The 22829-nt window shown below is 34.8% G+C and overlaps 1 protein-coding gene across 1 annotated transcript; it reads left to right on the forward strand.

Annotated features, from left to right (window-relative positions):
- The first annotated feature begins 804 nt into the window (after nucleotides 1–804).
- LOC107843536 (class V chitinase) lies at nucleotides 805–5360 on the forward strand. Its single transcript, XM_016687848.2, has 3 exons — nucleotides 805–1413; nucleotides 3710–4348; nucleotides 5141–5360. The coding sequence occupies exons 1-3, from the start codon at nucleotides 951–953 to the stop codon at nucleotides 5179–5181; spliced, it is 1143 nt and encodes a 380-aa protein (XP_016543334.1). The 5' UTR covers nucleotides 805–950; the 3' UTR covers nucleotides 5182–5360.
- The last annotated feature ends 17469 nt before the right edge of the window (nucleotides 5361–22829 follow it).

Raw genomic sequence — 22829 nt, forward strand, 5'->3', positions numbered from 1 at the left:
CAATTTAAGACCAAAAGTTTTTTTTTTTAATTTTTCATATGTTCATTGAAGATGCTATTGTATTGTTGTAGAAAAATTCTCAATTTTTAGAAGTCCAAAACATTTTCAAGGAAATTATCTAAATATGATAAATTTATATTTTTCCCCATAAATAACTATCAACTTTAGAAGAATAAGAATTCATCAACTAATAAATTACTACAAATAGACATTTACTGTACATTGTTTATGGTTCGTTTAGACTTTTGCTTTGCTTTTTGTTTAACACAAAATAGATTTCATTATCTTATTTTAAAAAAATAAAAATTAAAAGCCATACACACGTATGGTTCCTAAATCTAGGAGTTCAATAGATTTTTTTTTTCTAATTTTTTTAGCCTAATATTTATTTGTTATCATATATTTTAGGACTCTTAATTTTTTCTTTTCATATATATTTTAGGATTTAATATTATAGTTAATATTATTAAAATAATTAAATAATAATTTAATCAAACATTGAAAAGACCATTTTGTCTATTATGGAGTCTTTTAATAAAGGGTAAAAAGTTCAAATTACTTTACATGTCTTCACACCTTTTATATATATATATATATATATATATATATATATATATATATATATATATATATTAAACTAAATCAAATATTATTAGTTCTTAAAAATATAAAACTAAAATAAATAAAAATTAGTTTATTCAATCAATTTAATTCGATATTTCAGTTTGAACGGATTTTTACCCAAACCATTAACACATACGCAAATTTTGACTATTCTATTAACACATAGGTACATATTCAATCACTTTGTACTTAAATGTTACTAAAACTTAAAAGCCGCCGGTAGACACTAATAATCATAATTAACTCAAATCTTCGAACTTATAAATAACAAACTCAAAGTCCACAAAATTAAATTAAGCTATCACTCAAAATAAACCTTCAACTCAATGGCTAATTATTCCATCAAACTTTCCTTAATCATCTTCACATTTTTCTTCCCCCGTCAACTAATTTTCTGTAATAGCCAAAACAATGTAATTAAAGGAGGATACTGGTTTAGGGACAGTGGAATATCCTCAAACAACATTGATTCAACTCTTTACTCACATTTATTCTGTGCATTTGCTGATCTCAATCCACAATCAAATCAATTAATCGTTTCGCCCGAAGATCGAGATTCGTTCGTGCAATTTACGAGCACAGTTCAAAGGAAAAATCCCTCAGTAAAAACTTTGTTATCCATAGCTGGAGGTAGAGCTAATAGAACAGCTTATGGGATCATGGCAAGAACGTTCAATTCAAGAAAAAGTTTTATTGATTCATCAATAAAATTGGCTAGACAAATGGGTTTTTATGGACTTGATCTTGACTGGGAGTATCCTGAATCGACTACCGACATGAAAAATTTAGGTACTTTTGAGTTCTATGATCATCAGTTTACTGAAGATTTTAAATAAGTTGATTGAAGATTTGACCAAAAGGTCGATCGACGTCAGTCAATTTTTTTTGTATAAATAATATAAATATCAACCCTTTTGAAAGTAATTATATTCTCTCCACCTTTTAAATTATTTTAATCTCTTTCCCTATTAATATATATAACATAGTGCATTCTTGTGTATATATTGAAATTTTTTTTTCCCTATTTCTTTTTTTTATGATGATCAATTTTTTGAAAATTATTTTTCATTTATTTTAAATAATAAACTGACCACGTAGGTTGATATTTTTGCCCACATGGCCGATCGATTTCTTTGATCTTGTGATGTTGCAAGAATCAATCGAACCGGTCTGTTTTTGTCGGTTGATTTTGGATGTGTCTTAATAACGTGTCTCTCTTTCTCGCGCGCACACACGTTCACATAGTCCTTGTTGGAAATATTGAGTTGAGTTTGAACATGTTACATAATTACATGCTCTCTTTATCATTGGTTGAGATTATACTTGGAATGCAAAATCTAATTTTGTATGTTAATAATATATTATATGAAGTAATCAATATGGGATAAAACTACTCTAATCTTGATTAAAGATTTTAGATTCGAGCTTAGTTATAGAAAAAATCTGTTGAGAACACCGTCATCAGAATAATTTTTACAATACGTAATTTGAATTAGTTGAGATTTCAATATATGTATTGAATATCAAAAAATATATAATTCCTCATTTAAAAAAGAATGACTTTGTTTAACTTGATACAGAGTTTAAGAAAATAAAGAAAAAAATTGAATATTTTTATCTTAAATTAAAGATATATCAAATATACTAAAATATACTTATGTTAAACATGTCATTTAAAAAATTAAAATTAAAGAATTACTAAAAAGTCAATTCTTTTTAAAATGGATTTAAAAAAAAAATAGCTAATTTTTTTTAAAAAGGGAGGGAGTATATTATACAGGGAAAAATCATCATTTTCACCCTAAACTATACTCAAAAAGTTAGGTCACACCTAAACTGTCACAGTGACCTATTACACACCTAAACTATATAAAAATGATATTTTTTTACACCCTGTAAAACATTATACCACTTGCATGTGGTGTGGTTGTTACACACGCATTTGCCACATCAGCCTCACGTCAGTATAATACAAAAAAAAAATTATTATTTTCATAATTTTTTTAATTTCTTTTTTCTTTTTCTTTAATGTCTAAAACTTCTATTGTTATGAGGTCAATGTCCAAAACCTCCATTGTTATGAGATCATGAACACCATATTCACCACCGTAAACTTTATTCTACCAACAAAATTACCATAACAATCAATTTCTTCTAACCATGTTCTTCATCCGTAACCTATCGTCTTTTCTTTAAAAAAATCTCTTCTTTTTTGTTGATTTTTCCGTGAGAAAAAGGCAAGAAATTTTTTCTTTTAGAATGAAGAAAGAGATATGTGGAACAAAACTACCAAAAATATTAAAATTTAAAATTATATTGTCAAAGATGCAAACGATATATGCAGCCATCACTGTTAGAACTCCGATATTGAAGAGGGAGACGTTTGGTTTCATTTGGGTGTTTTGGGTGGTTATCTGTTGTGGAACAAGGGTGGCGCTATAGGTCAAGAAGATGGAATCAGGGTGATGATGTTGTGGCGGTTATGGATTTATGATGGAAGTGTTATACAGATCTGATGGTTCACGGTCGAGTTGAGGATGGGTGAAATCTGCATCGATTCGGTGGGGGTGGAGGATAGACTGTGAAGAAATTGCGTTATTTGGGGTGGGGTTGGAGTTTACGGGTGGGGGTGATGAAGAAAATATGTTGGTTGGGGTGGGGTTGGAGTTTGGGGCGGGAGGTGATGAAGAAGATGATGATTTGAGGGTGAGGGTGATGAAGACGATAATTTGGGGGTGGAGGAGGGGAGATGGATGTTAGGAGCTGGAAAGAGAGTATTTTAATTTTTTTTGTGTTAATTTTTAATTTAGACACGTGTTTTGTTATTTAAATAATTATATTTTTTTCACGTCAGATTTAGGATATAAAAAATGTCGCTTTTATGTAGTTTAAATGTGTAATAGATCACTATAGTAATTTAGATGTGACCTAAACTTTTCAAGTATAAAGCAATGATTGTGTGAATATTTGGCTTAACTTTTAAGTTGGTCAAAATAGCTTATAAGCTATTTTTTTGCTTGTGTAACCATCCAACTTTAAAGTGTTAGAGAGAATATTTTAAATTTATTTAATTGGCTTTGAACAGGGATTCTTTTAGATGAATTGCGCGCTGCTATTAATACAGAGGCAAGAAATTCCGGTCGGGTATCGCTGCTTCTCACGGCTGCGGTTTCCAACTCACCCCGAGTCAATGGTTTGAACTATCCTGTTTCGTCAGTGGCAAGAAATTTGGATTGGCTCAACATCATGGCTTATGACTTCTACGGACCAAATTGGTCACCATCACAAACCAATTCACACGCACAATTGTTTGACCCTGTGAACCATGTGAGCGGAAGTGATGGAATTAACTCGTGGATTCAAGCAGGCGTTCCAATACGAAAAATGGTACTTGGAATGCCATTTTATGGCTATGCTTGGCAATTGGTTAATGTGAATAATCACGGTCTCAGAGCACCTGCAAATGGAAAATCAAATGCTGGTTCGATCGATGATGGGTCGATGACATATAACCAAATTAGGGATTTTATAGTGCAGAATCGTGCTAAGACTGTGTATAATGCAACAATTGTTGGAGATTATTGTTACTCTGGAAGTACTTGGATTAGTTATGATGATACCCAAAGTATTAGAACTAAAGTTACTTATGTTAAAGGCAGAGGATTGCTTGGTTACTTTGCTTGGCACGTGGCAGCAGATCAAAATTGGGGACTTTCTCGAACGGGTTAGTAGTTTTTCTTTTCTTCTTATATATCGCGGAAAACTTATTTTTGAGTTGAAAACAAGATTGTGGTGAACTTTCAATTCTTTTCCTTTTGTTTGAAGTCTTTTTGGGTACTTTCTCGAAAAAATTGAGCGGGGTGACCTTTTAACTCTTCGTTAATTAAAGGAGATAATGAGTCCCCGTAATATTAATAATTTAGAAGGGTCAAATTCTTTAAATAATTGTGGACAGTTGTCTTTGCAACAACTATTCAATTCAACAACAGCACTCAATAGTTGTTAAGACGCTATAATAGTTATTAAGATAAATTCTATAATTATTGGGTTAACTTTTATAATTGTTGAGATAAAAATATAAAAATAAAAAAAATTGAAAACTGCTGAAAAAATTATCACTTTTACCAATTTTTAAAATTTGAAGGATCATTTGTCCCTTCGAATCGTTTCTCTTAACTTTCTAGAGTTGGTTCGTAGTTTTTCCTTTTTCTTTCCTTCGAATATATAGTTGAAGAAAAAATTAAGTACCTTTGAATGATAGAAAGAGTTCAGGAATTTCCCTCCTATTTTACTTTATTTTTTTTGTACTTAATAATCAAATTACATTATTTTTTTATCAGTTTTTTCTAATAAAATTCTTACGAAAGCATGACTACATTCTTTTCGTCAAATACCATAGTGTCGGAGCTTGTCAAGTATAGAACAAATTAATTATTTATTAAATTCCTAGTTAATTTCTTTTGCTTTATGTTCTTAATTTACTATTTTAATCTTCTACCACTTCTAATTCTTGCAGCTTCACAAACTTGGGGAGCATCATCTCAAGAGATGAAATGATGGATTATGTAAAATATGTTTACTTTGTCGTAGTACTACCGCTACTTATAATAAGGTGATAAGGTGACAAATATGTGAACCATAACATAAATAAATGCATGTACCATATCGGATGTTTCAGTTTTATCATAGTTAAGTAATTTAATAAGAAATAATACATCAAAATCCTCCTGAACTTATCTCGACAATCTACTTTAGCACCTAAACTTTACGAATAATTATTTATCTCCCTAAATCATTTTGAAGTGATCATATACCACCTTAAAAATACAACACCACTCTCACTACGAAGAATGTATTACACTTACGCTATATCGGTGCCACATCAGCGCCACATTACTGCCACGCAAATAAAGTACTTTAAAAATATTTTTTATATATATAAATAAAATATATAAATATATATATATATATATATATTATATATATTATATATATATATATATATATATATTTAAAAAATATATATAAAAAAAATATTTTAAATTAAAAAAATAACCTCACCCCCCATTTTCCATCTTCTTCATACCCCCCTCTCCCGTGCACCGCACCTGCACACCCCGTCCACCCCCACACCTGCACACACCCTCATCCACCTCCGTCCTCTCCCCCACAACCACACCTGCACACACACGCCATGTTTTTTTGGCGAATTTTCGCCGGAAAATATCATTATCACCATTGAAAAATATCATAAAATAGTGATAAAAAAACTCAACCCACCTGATAAATTCAATCAAATCAACACTCAATTCTCTAAAATCAACAACCAAACATCCAAACCATGTATTTTCTTTAATTTTCAAATTCAATTTGATGACCTCAATTATTAGGAATGCTTTTAAAAAATTCATATCCTCAATTTCTGCTGAGGTAAAAAATCGACACTATTTGTACTTATATTTCTTTTTTGCAAGGTTGAGGATGAAAATGACGTTGAAATTCGTTCGTCGATGTGTGAGTGTTTTTTTTTCGATCAGCCGTGTGTGTATTGTGAGTAATCTATGTGTTTCTTTGTGAAGCTGTGTGTATGTGTGTAACCATGTGTGTGAGGTGTGAGTGTAGTTCTGTGTGTCAAGTTAGTGGGTAAGATTAGAAGAAAAAAGTAGATTTTGAGAAGTTTAAAGAAAGAAAATAGGTGGAAGTGATGAAGAAGAAAGGGGGTGGGGTAAGAGTTTTTTTATGGTATTTTTTATTTATAACAAATAATTTTGAAAATTATTTTTATTTTTTATTAAAAATGCGCCTAATTTTTTATTTTTTTATTTTAATGCCACGTCACTGTAAGGGTGGAATTTATTCACTTCAAAAAGATTTTGCGGGGTAAATAATTACTTATTAAGTTTAAGTGTTAAAATAAGTTGTCGGGACAAGTTTAGAGGGGTTTTGATGTATTATCTCATTTAATAAAGTTAAAATATACATTAATTATCATTAAATGATAGTTATATATGTTTGCACATACTTACTAGACATTCAATAACTTGATGGATTGCATCTCTGATACGAATAAATTTTGGCCTAACTACAACCACTAACTTACCATCACAAACTGCCTCTATGACAAGTCATTACAATGCAATTATCATCATCAACAATCACTATATAATCATGTCCATCAACTATGCATCATTGCATAATATTATTGTCAGTCATTACCATAAATAGCCACCTCATAACCATCTTCGTGTATAATCGTATCGAATTGAGACTCTCGATGTAGTCATACCGATGAACAATTTTTACATCATATATGAAGATTTTTTTTGTGTGAATAATATAGTCAGATTAGAAAGTGAATAATATAGTCAGATTAGAAAAATTAGTGTCTTAAAAAATGGTCCTAAGACGACAATGAAAGTTTTGTCCATATGCAGCTCTTTATAAACTTATTACTATTAATTTTTTATCTTTTTATTAGAAATTTTCATATTTATTCGTAAAAGATTTGAAAAAATATATATTTTATTTATTTTGTGTATAATCACGAGACACTAATTACTCATGAAGTTTGATGCTTTGACAAGTTGGGCTGGACATATTTTGGTTTAAATCGAAAAAATCAAATCGAAATTTTAATTTCAGTTTGATTTTTTTATTTTTTGAATCGGTTTCGATTTTCAATTTTTGAAATTCGATTAAATGGTTTGATTTTTGGTTTTTGAAAATAATAATTCGAATAAATCGATTAATCAAAATTCTATAAATAATTAATAATATATATATATATAATATTTAATATATAATAATATAATATAAATATATAATTGCAACCCTAATAACTAATTAAGTAATAGCACACCACATACAACTAACAGCATACATCAGTCTAATAGCCGAACAATCGATCGAACCATAGACCGTCGGCGAGATCGCCGTCTGTACAATAACATCAGAGCTGGCGACCAGACGACCATTGTGGGCTGCAGCCCGCAGTGCCGACTGTGGTCTTTCCGGCAGCGATCACTCTTCTGAGTTCCGACTGTTTATGCAAACTTATACATAATGAAGTTATATATTATGTTAAACTTATGGTTATATCATTTATTCTCATCCATGTTGAGTTATTTATATCTGGAAATGAAAAATAGGTTTGAATTATTTTAAAAAAATATCATTAATTTTAAATCTTCAATCATAACAAAGAGAGGTTCACTACTTTAATCTTCAAAATCGAAATAAAAATCCGAAATAGCCGAATCAAATTTGTAGAAATCGAACCGAACTGAATTTATTTTGGTTTGGTTACGGTTGTCATTTTTGTCAATCCAAAAATTGAAAACCGAACTGATATTAAACTATCAAACCGAACAAACCGAATGCCCAACCCTATGACAAGTAAAACTAGTTTATAAGTTATACGGAAACATGTATCGTTTCGTGCTGTATAAATGGTGTTGTAATAGACGAATACAAATTATTTAAATACAAAGTCATTCTTTATTATAAAGTAATCTTTATGCAGTGATCCTTGTAATATTTATGTTATATTTATTCCAGGCTTAAGTCATCCGCGACTCTTAAAATTGTTAGTATAATTTACCTAGACACTTCAACAGATCTTTATTTCTATTCGGCACTCCTATCTTAAAATATCTATACTTATTAAACACAAAATGACAATCAGTCGAACACATATCATATGTGTATCTCACACCCTTATACCATATAAAAACCACGAATAAAATGCCAAAATGTACCACATGGGCTTGATATAATTATATATAAAAAATAAATTTTTAATTAAAAAAATGAAAACTATATTTAACCCTTTTAAACAAAATTCATCTTCTACTCTCCCCCTCTCCCCCCATCCCATCCAACCCAACTCTTTTACCTGTTATTTCTTCTTCGCTCATTGGTCCTTGGACTCCTCCAGCAAGCTTACCATTTTTTTTAAATAATAAATCATGTAATCTTTTTCCCTTCATATTTAAATGCCAAAATTTTTAAATGGAGAGCATTATTTTTTCAAGGCGAAACCCATTGACGCCAAAATTTTTAAATGGAGAGTATTATGTTTTCAAGGAGAAACCCATTGACGGATCTTAAAGTTGGAACTTTCATTTAGACTCCTCAACTAGGTCTTGTTTATTTTAGAAAGTGATGACTTTTTCCTAAAACATCTTGTAGCTTCTTACTCATAGATGTGGCACGCTACACACCGATGATCAAGGCTCTACTTAACGCAGCTTGTCAGACTCCCTAGGACTCCTTAAACCTTAGGCGTTGATACCAAGTTTGTAACGCCCCAAAAATGGGTCCCAAGACGTCACACAGTGCTTAAGGCTACAAGTAACCCCAAGCTAACCCTTTGAGCCTGCTACTACTTCTAAATACTTAAATCAAGGTACTGAGTGAAACATACTGAGACATACCATAACATGTCTTACTAAAATACGAAAAAGCATTGTGGAAGTAACACAATACTAAATGCCTAAATATACTAACAATCTAGTCTGACAAAGCCTCTACTACTTAATGAACTAGAGAGCTATTGGAACAGATCCCCAACTAACTCGAACTAAACTGAAAGCAATAAAACATCTACTAAAATACTGAAATGTCTGAAGATCGGTCCTCGAACCATGAGGACTCACCACTGTGGAGATGTAGACAAAGGTACTCAGAAGTCACTAACGAGGCTGGGGCTGAGCACCTGAACCTACATTATAAGACAATGTAGCACATAGACGTATATGTGGATCATCACTTGGGAATGTACTGAGTATATGGAGGTGTATACAATTAAATAATCCATATCATAAGTCTTTATAGAAAACATGCATGCCATAATAGGTGACTCACATAACTCTAATAAAATCCTCATAAATCATGAATAGAAAACATACCATATAAATAACGTGAGTCATTTCACTTTATTCTAAATATGTATTATTTCTTTCTACTCAAGCTTGCGAACTAGATAAAGTCTTCAAACAATAACCTTCAGAACATACACTTTAATCTTATGGAAAACAAGGAGCTTCTTTGAAACTTAAAGATTATAGCACTTGAGAACCTTAGAAATCTTAGAATCATAGCTTTTGAAATATAAGTACTTTTATCTTAAATAGAGTAGGGACTACTTTTGGGAGATTCTTCTAACTGACATAAACCATGTGAGCCACATGGATTCCAACGTCTTGCCCACGTTGGGAAAAGTTGTTCTATCCTTGCTATCGGAGTAGAACCTTTTACTTTTAGTGATCACTAGCTTAACCCACTTTGGGTAAATCAAATCCTATGGTGGCTCGTAGTTTTGGGGCATGAGACCTCGGAATTAAGCCCAACTCGGTGCTAAGTACTACTCCCATACTAGGCTCAGAACTTTTAGGAAAACTCCACCTTATAGAATTCAACATTATGAAATGGGAATCAATATGCTTCCCTATAACTTAAATCACAAGATGTGGATTCTTTTCTTAACTTAAAATCAAAATCAACTCTTTTCATTAAACTTTGGTAGACTATCTTTAACAAACTTTGAAACTTCAATGATATGGAGATATCAATACCATTCTTGAAATACTATAGAATATATCAAAATTCATTCTTGGACCTTAAAACATGTATACATATTCAAGAATTCTCAATTCAAAATAGAGGGTAAATCATGAATTCAATCTTAAGAGTATTCCAAACACCAAACATGGAAGGAATATGCAATTCATAACATTAATTCTCAATTCAAATCATAAAATAGGTGTAGTATCATATAATTTAAGACTTGAACAAATCCATAATCTCATATACTTAAATGTAGCAATTTAGGCATAATTCATCTTGAAAACATTAAAATCTTTTAAGAAAACCAAAACTTTGAGCACAAAAATGGAAGGAGTGTTTTTGTTTAAACCCCACTTACCTCGAATTATGAACTTTGATGAATAAACTTGCTTGAGACTCTTTCTCATACTTTTGGATGAAGGTTCTTAAAGCCTTTGTCTTCGAAACCTCAAATATTAATTCAATTTAAAAAACTATGGTGAATTCTTGAGATTCCTGGGAGAGGATTTGGATGCTTAGGGCTTTTGCTTTTCAAAGAATGCAGATTTTGGGCATAAAATGCTTTGTTATGCCACTGATTGTGTGTTTATGGATGGATTGGGGGTAGGGTAATTACCCAAAATACCCCTATTTTAACCCTTAATTTAACTGAAAAAAATATAACTGGGAGCCCGATTTTATGGGCCACCGAGATGCGCCACTATCGCGGTGGCTCACTGGAAATTGATAAATGGGATTCTTAGGGTCACTGCGATGTGGAGCCATCGCGTTGTCCCACTGGTTGGGACATGGAACTTTAATGCGACATGCCACTATCGTGCCAGGCTACTGGAATTTGATAATTGTTAAATAGACCTACTCCGCAATGCGCCAAGAACTGAAATGACGGTCTTTTACGACTAGGACTTAAATTAGCCATAACTTCTTGCCCAGATATCAGATTTGGGAGAATCTTCTATCAACGAAAAGCTTATAAAATTTTCCATATGATAAATAGTCAAAACTGGGGAAATTCTATACGGTTAAAAATGATTCTTACCTAGGAAGTCATTTCTTAACCTTCTCGAGATAAAATTAAGCTTAGGGAAAGTTCAGGGTATTACACTCCCTATACGAACTGATTTCGCCAAAGAATTTTGACTAGAGGGACTTCTTTGTTCCTTAATCTACGAACCTGATGATCACGGATTTTGACTAGGAACTACAACTACTGGGTCACCTATGCATTTATTTAGCAAGGAGACATGAAACACTTGATGCACAAAAGCTAAATCTGAAGGCAACTCAAGTTCGTAAGCTACCTTTCGAAAATGGTTGTGAATTCTGTACGGACCGATATATAGAGGACTGAGTTTTCCCTTCTTACCGAACCTCTTCACCCCCTTCATGGGAGAGATTTTCAAGAACTTAAAGTCACCTATCTCAAACTCGAGATCTTTTCTCCCCATATCTACATATGATTTCTGTCGGCTTTGGGATGTCCTAAGCCTTTTTCTGATCAACTGCACCTTCTCTAAGGCATCAAACACTATATCAGGCCCTACTACTGTGACCTCTCCTACTTTGAACCAACCAATTAGAGATCTACATCTCCTACCATAGAGTGCCTCAAATGTAGCCATCTGAATATTGGAATAATAATTGTTATTGTATGCAAACTCAATCAAGGGCTAGTGGTCATCCCAACTACCCTTAAAGTCCATGGCAAACGTTCTTAACATATCTTCCAAAATGGTCCTTTCTGCTTGACCATCTTTCTGATAATGAAAGGTGGTACTGAGTTGAACTTGGGTACCAAGACCCTTTTGGAAGGCTTTCAAAAAAAGAGAGGTGAACTGCATACCTCTATTTGAAATTATAGACAATGAAACTCCGTGTAATCTGATCGACTCTCTGACATAGATCTTACCATAATCCTTGGCTAAATAAGACGTATGAACTGGTAAGAAGTGAGCGGATTTGGTCACCCTATCCACAATGACCCAAATTGAATTATGCTGACGACGAGTACGGGGCAAACCCATTACAAAATCCATGTTAACCTCCTCCTACTTCTAAGTGGGAATACTGAACTCCTACATAGCTCCACTAGGCTTCTGATGCTCTATCTCAATCTGCTGATAAGTCAAGTACTTAGCTACAAATTCTGTAATGTCTCTCTTTATCCCACTCCACCAATAGACTTTCGACAAATTGCGGTACATATTGGTGGCCCCTGAGTGAATCGAGTAGCACGCACCATGCACTTCTGCACACTTTTGTAAGAATCCACTGTCTCACGTTATCCAGACATAGCACACATAGTCTATCCTGACAACATAACACACTATCTCTCCCTTGGGAGAAAACCTCCACTTTATGATCTCTAATTGCCTCTTTTAGTTTACCAAAACTGGGATCTTTTTCCTATTTTTATTTTACTTCAGAAACTAGAGATGATTCCAATCTAATCTGCACCCATACGCTACCCTCTGCTAAATCGACAAAGCGGACACCTAGTCGGGCAAGCTGATGAACTTCTTGAACTAACTTTTTCTTACCATCCTCCATGTGAGCAACACTACCCATTGACATCCTACTGAGAGCATCAACCACTACATTGGCATTGCCCGAATAATACAGAACACTCATGTCATAGTCTTTCAATAACTTTAACTACCTTCTCTGACGTAGGTTTAGGTTTTTCTAAGAAAATGTATACTGAAGGCTTTTATGGTCGGTGAACACATCAACATGCAACCCATACAAATAATGCTTCCAATTCTATAAGGCAAACACCACAGCTGCTAACTCAAGATCATGAGTGAGGTAGTTCTTTTTATGGAGCTTAAGCTGTCTAGAGGCATAGGCTATGACCTTACCTCTCTGTATTAAAACACACCCTAAACCAACTCTGAAAGCATCACAATATACCACAAATCTATCCGAACCATCTAGTAAAGTCAAAACTAGGGTTGTAGTGAGTCGAGTCTTCAGCTCTTGAAAACTCCTCTCACGAGAATCTAACCACTGGAACTTGACTTTCTTCTGAGTAAACCTAGACATGGGGGATGTAATAGAGGAAAACCCTTTTATAAATCATCGGTAATAGCCAGCCAAACCTAAGAAACTCCTGATATCTGATGGAGAGATAGGTCTGGGTCAGTTTCTCACTGCTTTGGTCTTGTAAGAGTCAACTCTAATGCCATCATCGAAAATAATATGACCTAGGAAGGATACTGATCTTAGCCAAAATTTACACTTACTAAATTTGATGCATAACTGATAGGCTTTGAGAGTTTGTAATACTATTTTGAGATGGTCTACATGATCACTCTTACTGTGGGGGTAGACAAGAATGTCTTCAATGAAGACTATGACAAACATGTCCAAGTACTGCTTCAATATGCGGTTCATCAACTCCATGAAGGTTGCTGGAGAATAGGTAAGACTAAATGAGATGACTAAGAATTCGAAGTGACCATATCGGGTTGTGAAAGATTTTTTTAGAATGTCACATTCTCTGACTCTGAGCTGATGATAGCCTGATCTGAGGTCTATCTTAGAAAATTAACTAGCACCTAGAAGCTAGTCAAACAAGTAATCGATTCTGGGAAGGGGATACTTGTTCTTGATCGTGACTTTATTTAGCTGAAGGTAGTCTACACACATTCTAAGAGAACTATATTTCTTATGCACGAATAGAACTGGTGCTCCCCAAGAGGATACACTGGGTATGATGAATCCCTTATCTAGGAGATCCTTCAACTATTCTTTTAATTTATTATGTTCTGCTGGAGCTATTCTATATAGCCAAATAGAGATGGGCTGAGTATCTAGAAGAAGGTCAATTCCAAAGTCAATTTCCCTCTCGAGAGGAACCCCAGGAAGATCTTTGGAAAATACATCTGGAAATTCACATGCTACTGACACTGATTCCAGATTAGGGGTCTCTGAACTAGAGTCTTGAACTTGAGCCAGATGGTAAACGCATCCCTTAGATATCATTCTTTTCACCCTAAGGTAAGAAATAAGATGACCCTAAGTGCTGAGGTACAACCCCTCCATTCACGGACAGGTTCATTCGGGAACTAAAAATAGAAAATTCTATTTTTGCAGTCAACTAAAGAAAAGCATGAATGAATCCAATCTATGCCGAAAATGACATCAAAATCTATCATCTCTAATTCTACTAAGTCTAATAATGTAACTTTCTAAGATACCATAATCAGACAGTTCCTGTATACCCACCGAGCTATGACAAATTTACCCACTGGGGTAGAGACTGAGAAGGGCTCTTCTGGGATTTTGGGACTTACTCCAAAGTCAATAGTTATATAAGGAGTTACAAAGGACAAAAAGATCCTGGATCTAGCAAAGCATAAATATGTAAATAATAAACTTGTAACGTACCAGTGACTATATCAGGAGAACTTTCCTAATCCTATCGGGACTGAAGTGCATAGAGTCTACTGAAGTGCATAGAGTCTATTTAGGCGTTGCCCACTAGTGATACTGAAAACGGAACCCTACTGATTCAGGCGACTGGACTGAGCTGAAGGATGACTATACTGACCCTGAGAACCTGACTAAGAAAAATATTTGACCCTATAGCCTAGCCACATCCAAAATACATATCACTGCCAGTTCTGCAGACACCCTAATAGTTTCTGCCACATCTCTGGCAAAGAAGGTTTGTTCGAGCACTACTAACACTACCCTGAGGTTTAGGGCCTAGTGCCCTATCTTTATTGCCGTCTCTAAATTTTAGCACTAGATCATTGGATGAGGACAGAGTTGGAACTAAAGATTTCAGTCAGAACTGAGAACGATTTCCACCCTCGAACTTAAGCTGAGCAAAGTTGAAGCTACCTATTCTAGCTCTCTTGTTCTTCATCTGCTTCTCCATATTATTAGCCTATTATTTATGCTGAGCATGGACCATGAGCTTGGATATGTCTATCTCCTTAATCAGCATTGCGGTCCTGCACTCTTTGACCACATTATTAGACACACCCGACACAAACTTACTCATCTTAGATCTTCTAGCTACTACCACGTGAGAAGTGTATCTAGCTAACTGAGTAAACTTAAGAGAATACTCTTTTACTGTCATGTTTCCCTACTTCAGATTATTAAATTCCAAAACCTTTGCTTCCCTCAACTACAGTGGGAAGAACCTATCGAGAAAAGTAGTAGTAAACTCTACCCATTCTATAGGCCCTACATCTGCAGCCCCTTCTGCTTTACACTGCTCGAACCATGAGTGAGCCAAATCCTGTAACTAAAATGCGGCCAACTCAGCACTCTTACTAGCATCCACCCCCATAATATCTATGACTTTCTACACCTGATCAAGGAATTTCTGTGGGTCCTCATCTGACTTAAACCCGATAAAAAATGGAGGGTTCATTCGGGTGAAGTCCTGAATTCTTGTTGTAGCAGTATTGGCCACTGGGTTGGCTAGAATAGCAGTTGGGCATTCATTATGGGCTGCCATAGAATGAGCTAGAATGGTGAAAGATGCTCTGAATTCTAAGTAGGAGACATGCTCATCAAAGGGATCTGCCTGAACAGACAGAGGTGCTGGCTTTCTTTTTGTTCTCCTTACATTGTTTTTTAGGAGGTATGTTCTATAAAAAGAAGTAAGAAAAGGATTAGACTGAGAGTGTAACTCGAGCTCATGCTCACTTGCACGATATGAATACTGAAATAAGGGAAACTTTTTCTAAAAATGCCTCATAGCCTCTTGTCCATAAGTGTGGCGCGCTACACACCCATGCACAAGACTCTACTAGATATGACTTTCAGACTCTCTAGGACTCTGTTGTACCTTAGGCTCTGATAAAAAGTTTGTAATACCCCGAGTCTATACCCCAGACATCACACGATTCTCATAATCCTGAAGGACCACAAGCTAACCCATGACTGGTACCTGCTATAATCACTAAATAATAATAACACTATAATAATGCAAAAATTAGGTTGAATCTTCCATAAGGTTTATAACTAAAATCAAATACTGATAAATAAATACTGAAAACTGAAAATTTGTCTGAAATAGTTTAGCCTGAAAGCCTCTAACTGTCTGAACATGGAATTGATGGGATAAATTCCTAACTAACTCCCACTACTAAATGTACTGAAGTACAGAAATACTAAAATATAAGCATATCCTCAATAGATGAGGACTCACTGCTGTAATCTAATACTGCTGGCTAAATCTGGCTAAGTGCGGTCAAGAACCTGAGCATCCAAACCTATGATATGAGACATTATAGCATAAAAGAAAGTATGCATCAGAATGTGGAATGTACAGATATGCTAGATGAGGTAAATCCAAATGTAAGGGTTCATATGCATGAATAGAAATTACAAGAATGATATAGAATAACTGAATATAAGAGTACATGGATAACTGAATCTGTTGTTACTACTAGGCTAGACTGAACTGTTACTGAACATGTTAAGAAACTGAATTGGACTGAGTTCACTGAATTTTGATGTCTGACTAAATATACTGAGTTTTGTACTGACTGAATACTACTGGTCGTGATATTTCTGAGACCATCTTATAACTACTGTAGCTCTAGGTCAACAACTAAATTTTTGGGTATCGAATACCCCCAGGACTCGATAGCATGAAAAGTGAAGCATAGCATGACCTTAAAATCATAATAGTAGTTGCTTACTAACAATTGTATTTATGTAGACGTTTTATCAAAATACTTAATATACATGAACTTGTGCATGCATGGAATCACATAATAGCATGTCATGCTTTCACTAGTTAATTCACCTAAGTGTTTTAACAAGCACTTGGGGAACATGGTTGTTTCATATGACAATAAGCATGTAATTATATCATGGCTACTACATTCAACTTGTAGTTCAACAGTTTAACATGAAGATCACATAATTCAATCCACAACTATCTAGTTTTCATGAAACTCATAATAAATCATGAAATTAAACCCCAAACATCAAATTTATACATGAACACAATTCAAATTCTTACATTAAATCATGAAATCATGAACTTGTAGTTTTTAAAAGAGATTCTTGGACTCTATGGGTAAAAGGAACCCATAGATGAACACTTAATATACCTTGGTAATTAAATTCGTGAAGATTGATGGTGCATTCTTGAAGTTTGAATTTGAAATTGAATCCCCTAGGGTTTGTTCTTGAGAAACTTTGAGAAAGAATGAGGAATTGTGACTTTAGGGAGGCTTAATCTTGTGTTTTGGAGGATTATATAAGGTGGGAAAAAGACTAATTTACCCCTCTAGACGTGGAATTAAAATAGCAAAAATTGAGCCCAGTGATGCGTGGACTGATGCACCGCATCGATGGCATCGACACAATGACCAATGCACCGCATCAAGTTTCCATTGGTTTATTGGAATCTACACTCTGAGGCTGGAAAAATATTTTTCGATGTAATGGGTGATACGGCACATCGAGATTGCGTCGACCCACTATTTTGGTAATTCAAACTTGATTCAAATGAGGTTTGAAAAATTTAAAAATCACACAAAGTGACCTATTGAGATACCTAATCATGATTCAATCCAAGGATCGACATTTTAAGGTCATATGGGTCATAAAATAAGATCACTATCTTATGAAGGCTAAAAACAATTCTGAGTGTAAACACTTAGCTGAAATTTCAAAATCTGTCACCTTTTTTCATCCTCTAAAGGACTGAGTTAAGCTTAGAATTTTTACGGGGTCTTACAATATATCCTCCTTAGGAACATTCATCCTCAAATGAAACTAACTCAGCTAAGAATACTGATAGACTGAATCTACATACTGTACATGCATAACTAAAGCATAATTTCATGACTAAAATTTCTGATATACTGAGTTTTCACACTGAACATGCATAACTGAAGCATGACTGAAATTCTGAGGGCATGACACATGATTGAGCTATTTCATGAAGGTATGCATGATATAAGAATGTTATGCAACTGAACCGATACAGAGTTGTAAAGGTAATTTGAGCATAGAATTGAGTAAATTCAAGAAAAAAATTATTACCTCGAGCTGAGTCTGAGTTTGCAGAGAAAAGGTGAGGGTACTTGGTTCGCATACCTGCTTTAGATTCCTAAGAAGCTCTCTCTATGGTCTGATTCTTCCAGAGAAATTTGACTAGATGGACTTCTTTATTCCTCAGTCTGCAAACCTGATGATCAAGGATTTCGACTAGGATCTCCTCATAAGATGGGTTCAGATGGGTTTGTTGACGCTGCCAGATGGTTTAGATAGGTTTATTATTTATAGTGATGCTTCCCGAGTTGGTTTGGGTTGTGTTTTAATGTAGAGAGGTAAGGTCATAGCCTATGTCTCTAGGCATCTTAAGCCCCATGAAAAGAATTATCTTACCAATGATCTTGAGTTAGCAGTTATTGTATTTGCCTTGAAAATTTAGAGGCATTATCTCTATGGACCATAAAAGTTTGCAGTATGTGTTTTTGCAGAGAGAGTTAAATCTTCATCAGAGAAGGTAGTTAGAATTATTAAAAGATTATGATATGAGTGTTTTGTATCATTCGAGCAAGACCAATGTAGTGACAGATGCCCATAGTAGATTATCTATGGATAGTGTGGCTCATGTTGAGAATGATAAGAAGAAGTTGGTTCAGGAGGTTCATCAGTTTTCTAGGTGTAAGATCCCACAAAATCCTAAGATTAATTTAGTACTTTAGGCTTGTCAAGGGGTCCTAGACTTAGAATATTTTAGCTAAGTACTCAGACTTAGTGTCATTTTAGCCTACGAAGGTTGGAAATATTATTTTGCGACCTTTACGTCCATTAAAATGTTGATGTTTAGGTTGGTTAATGATCAGGAATATCCGTAGGTATTTCTGGACAAGTTTCAAATTTTTTAGACTTCGTTAGAAGCTTCTTTGGAATCTTAAAACAGTGGATCAACGCGATCTTGGCGCGCCGCGCCGTCTATCACGTTGATTAATATTTTCTCCAGCTACCAGCATCTAATTATAGTGAATCGATGCAGACATGGTGCGACGTGTTGGATATCTCATCAATGCCATCGACGTACCGTGTTGCCTGCGCATCGGTAGCCCAGATTTTAGTCATTAAAAGACCGTATTTTTTTGGGGTATTTAGGTCTGTTTTCCTTGACCATCAGCCCCCAAAACATGAAATTAAACTCCCTTTAGAGCAAATATAGTCATTCTTTCTCAAATTTTCTCAAGAACAAAACCCTAGAAGATCCAATTTCAAATCAAGAGCTCAAGATTCAACTATAAATTTTCAGAAATTCTTCAACAAAGGTATGCGAAGTGTTCATCCAAGGGTCTCTTCCACCCTTGGAGTCCAAGAAACCTTTTTAATCTTCTAGTATGATTGATTTCATGATTTCTATGTTAGGTTTGATAATATCCATGTTTAAAATAATTATTTGAGTTTCAAATCCATGTTCGATGCTAAGTTTCATGTGGGTTTATTTATTTATATATCTTATCAGGTGAGATCATGTTAAAGCCTTCAAATTTTGAATTTGTGTGTTCACATGTTGATTAGTGTTATGCGCATGTTCTATGCCTTCTAAGTGTTTGATAAATTGTTCATGTGAACTAATAAGAGCAAGAATTAATGTCAAGTTAACCTATGTACAAGATATATCATGCAAGTGTTTGTTAAAATGCCCCAATAAATGAATAATGATTAAGTTCATAGTTTACATGTTTCATGTTTATACCATGTCTCTTAATTTATGCTATCGAGTCCTGGGGGTACTTGTACCCGACAATTTAGTTGCTTGTCTAGAGCCATGGTCAGTCATAAAATAGTATCAGTCATGTCACGATTAGTAGTACTCTCAGTAATTTATAGAACTCAGGAAAAATCAGTAGATTCAGTAATAGTTCAGTCTTAGTATTTAGTTCAGACTTCAGTAAACCTTATCAACTAACAAAATTCAATAGTATTCCGTCAGTCAACGAAAACTCAGTGAACTCAATTCAGTTCAGCTAAGCAATAAACTCAGTAATAGTTCAGTATGGCCTAGTATAGACTAAAAATTAGTTCATAGTCTATTCAGTTGGGAGTAGGATTCAGCACCGAGTTAACCCAAGGATGGTAGCTCACCCACCAGTAAAGGATATGATCCTTAGAAGCAGTCCTTATGTTATAGAACTATATAGCCAGTGTAGGTTGAGATATCTTCCTACCAGACTTTATGAGGGTTGATACATCTTATTCGAGTTCTCCTACCAGCGAGGGTTGACGGAAGAGCTTCCTATAAGAGAGGGTTAACACCCTTCCAGCTGGGTACAATATTAACACCCTTCTAACTGGGGTTACAGGTTGGGCCCCAATCAGTTTAGAGAGGGGAATGTCGGTTAGATGATTACCTCCCATAGTCTCAGTTTCAGTCTCGGTCTTAGTATAGAACTCAGTTTAGTTTTATAGATTCAGGATTCCAGATATAGTCACTCAGCTCAGTACAGAACTCAGTATAGTTCTATAAAAATTAGGACTGTCAGATACAGTCAGTCAGTTATCAAAAATACAACATCAGTAAACTCAAACCTTAGTAAATTAGTATTCAGATTTAGTACATAGTATTATCATGAATCAGTTACAGTATACGTATTCATGCATGTACTCTTATTCAGTAATTATTAGCCATGCATGTGAATCTATGCATCTTAGCCTACCTCACTGAGCAAACCAGTACATTCAAATTACTGGTGCATGCTTTTCTTTTGTGCTATGATGTCTTATATCATAGGTTCAGAAGCATGGGCTCCAGAGCACCTTTAGCAGTTCAGATTTTCAGCATTCAAAATAGTGGTGACTCCTCATAGTTTGAGAACATGCTTATTATTTTTAGTATTTCAGTTTATTTCAGTAGTTGGAGTTAGCTGGGGGCTTGTCCCATCAACTCCCCAGTTCAGACAGTTTAGAGGATTTTCAGACTAGAGTATTTTCAGACAGTTAATCAGTTTTTCATTACTTATGTTAAATTTTGGTAATTTGATATCGTATTCTGATTTATTTTGTAGATTGAACCTTATGGCAATGTTTTTGCCTATTTTCGCAATCATTACAGTATTTATTACACAGTTATTCAAGCAGGTACCAGTCATGGGTTAGCTTATGGTCCTTCGGGATTGTGAGCACCGTGTAGTATTTGGGGAACAAACTTGGGGCATTACAAACTTGGTATCAGAGTCTAAGGTTTAATAGAGTCCTAGGAAGTCTGGAAGTCGCATCTAGTAGAGTCTTATGCACGGATGTGTTGCTCGCCACACTTATGGATAGGAGGCTACGAGATATTTTAGGAATATTTTCCCCTCTTTCAGTAATCATGTCATGCTAGTGAGCATGATCTCCAGTTACACTCTTTTTATAATCCTAGTTTCTCTTTCGTTTATAGATTATGCCTCCAAAGAGGACTCAGGGAAGAGAAATGAGAGATCAGTCAGCTCCTCATCCTGTAGAGTTCAGAGCAGTCTTTACCACCCTAGCTCATTCTACAGTAGCCCAGAATGAACGTTCAGCTGTTGTTCCGGCCAACCCAGTGGCCAATACTGCTGCGCCAGGATTCGTAACTTCACTCAAATAAACCCTCCATCTTTTATAGGGTCTAATTCAGATGAGGACCCTCATAAATTTCTTGACTATGTGCATAAAGTTACTAATATTATAGGAGTGACTTCCAGTGAGAGTGTTGATTTAGCTACCTATCATCTACAAGATGTAGCCCATATGTGGTTTAAATAGTGGAGGGTTGACAAGGGTGCAGATGCAGAGCCCATAGAGTGGGAAGAGTTTGCTATAGCCTTCTTAGATAGATTTTTTCCCTTAGAGCCGAAAGAAGCCAAGGTGTTAGAGTTCATCAATCTCAAGCAAGGCAGTATGAGTGTAAAAGAGTATTCTCTTAAGTTTATTCTGCTAGCTAGGAATGCTCCCCATGTAGTAGCAGACAATAGATCCAGGATAAGCAAGTTTGTGTCTGGGTATCAGGTAGAGTGGTTAAGGAGTGTAGGACTACGATGTTAATTAAGGAGATGGACATATCTAGGCTTATATTCTATGCTCAACAGATTAAGGAACAGAAACTTTAGAAGAAAGAGAGAGAAAATAAGAGTCCCAGAATGGGTAGTTTTCGTTTTACCTAGCCAAGGTCGGAGGGTGGTAACCGTTCATAGTTTAGTCAGAATTTTTAACCCTAGTTCTATCTTAAGCTAGTACACCAGTACCAAAGTTTAAGAATGATAGTCATGATGGGGTTTCCAGGCTTCAAAACCCAGAGTACTGCAAGTGGTGTTCGTATAAATCTGCTTTAAGAAGAATGTGGTAAGAATCATAAAAGTATGTGTAGAGCCAGCAGTGATGTGTGTTTTGGATATGTCGAGTTAGGTCACAAAGTTTGAGACTATCCTAAGGCTGGCCCATGAAGCCAGCACAGTCGTCTTTCATTTCAGTTCAGTTGCCCAAATCAGCAGAGTGCCACTTCCAGTGCTACTAGTGGGCAGCGTCCAAATAGGATTTATGCATTTCAGTCCAGGAAAGATCGAAAAACTTCTCCTGATATGGTCATTGGTACATTACAGACCTCTAGTTTACATGTTTATGTCTCATCAGATCCAGGAGCTTCTCTGTCTTTTGTAACT

Source organism: Capsicum annuum, chromosome 4, assembly GCF_002878395.1.
Source record: "Capsicum annuum cultivar UCD-10X-F1 chromosome 4, UCD10Xv1.1, whole genome shotgun sequence".
Taxonomy (NCBI): Eukaryota; Viridiplantae; Streptophyta; class Magnoliopsida; order Solanales; family Solanaceae; genus Capsicum; species Capsicum annuum.

Excerpts from the sequence above, each read along its gene's own strand:
- LOC107843536 (XM_016687848.2), top strand. The coding sequence starts at position 951 with ATGGCTAATTATTCCATCAAACTTTCCTTAATCATCTTCACATTTTTC. Across the intron at positions 1,414-3,709 it reads TACCGACATGAAAAATTTAG|GGATTCTTTTAGATGAATTG; the intron begins GTACTTTTGAGT and ends GGCTTTGAACAG. Across the intron at positions 4,349-5,140 it reads TTGGGGACTTTCTCGAACGG|CTTCACAAACTTGGGGAGCA; the intron begins GTTAGTAGTTTT and ends TAATTCTTGCAG.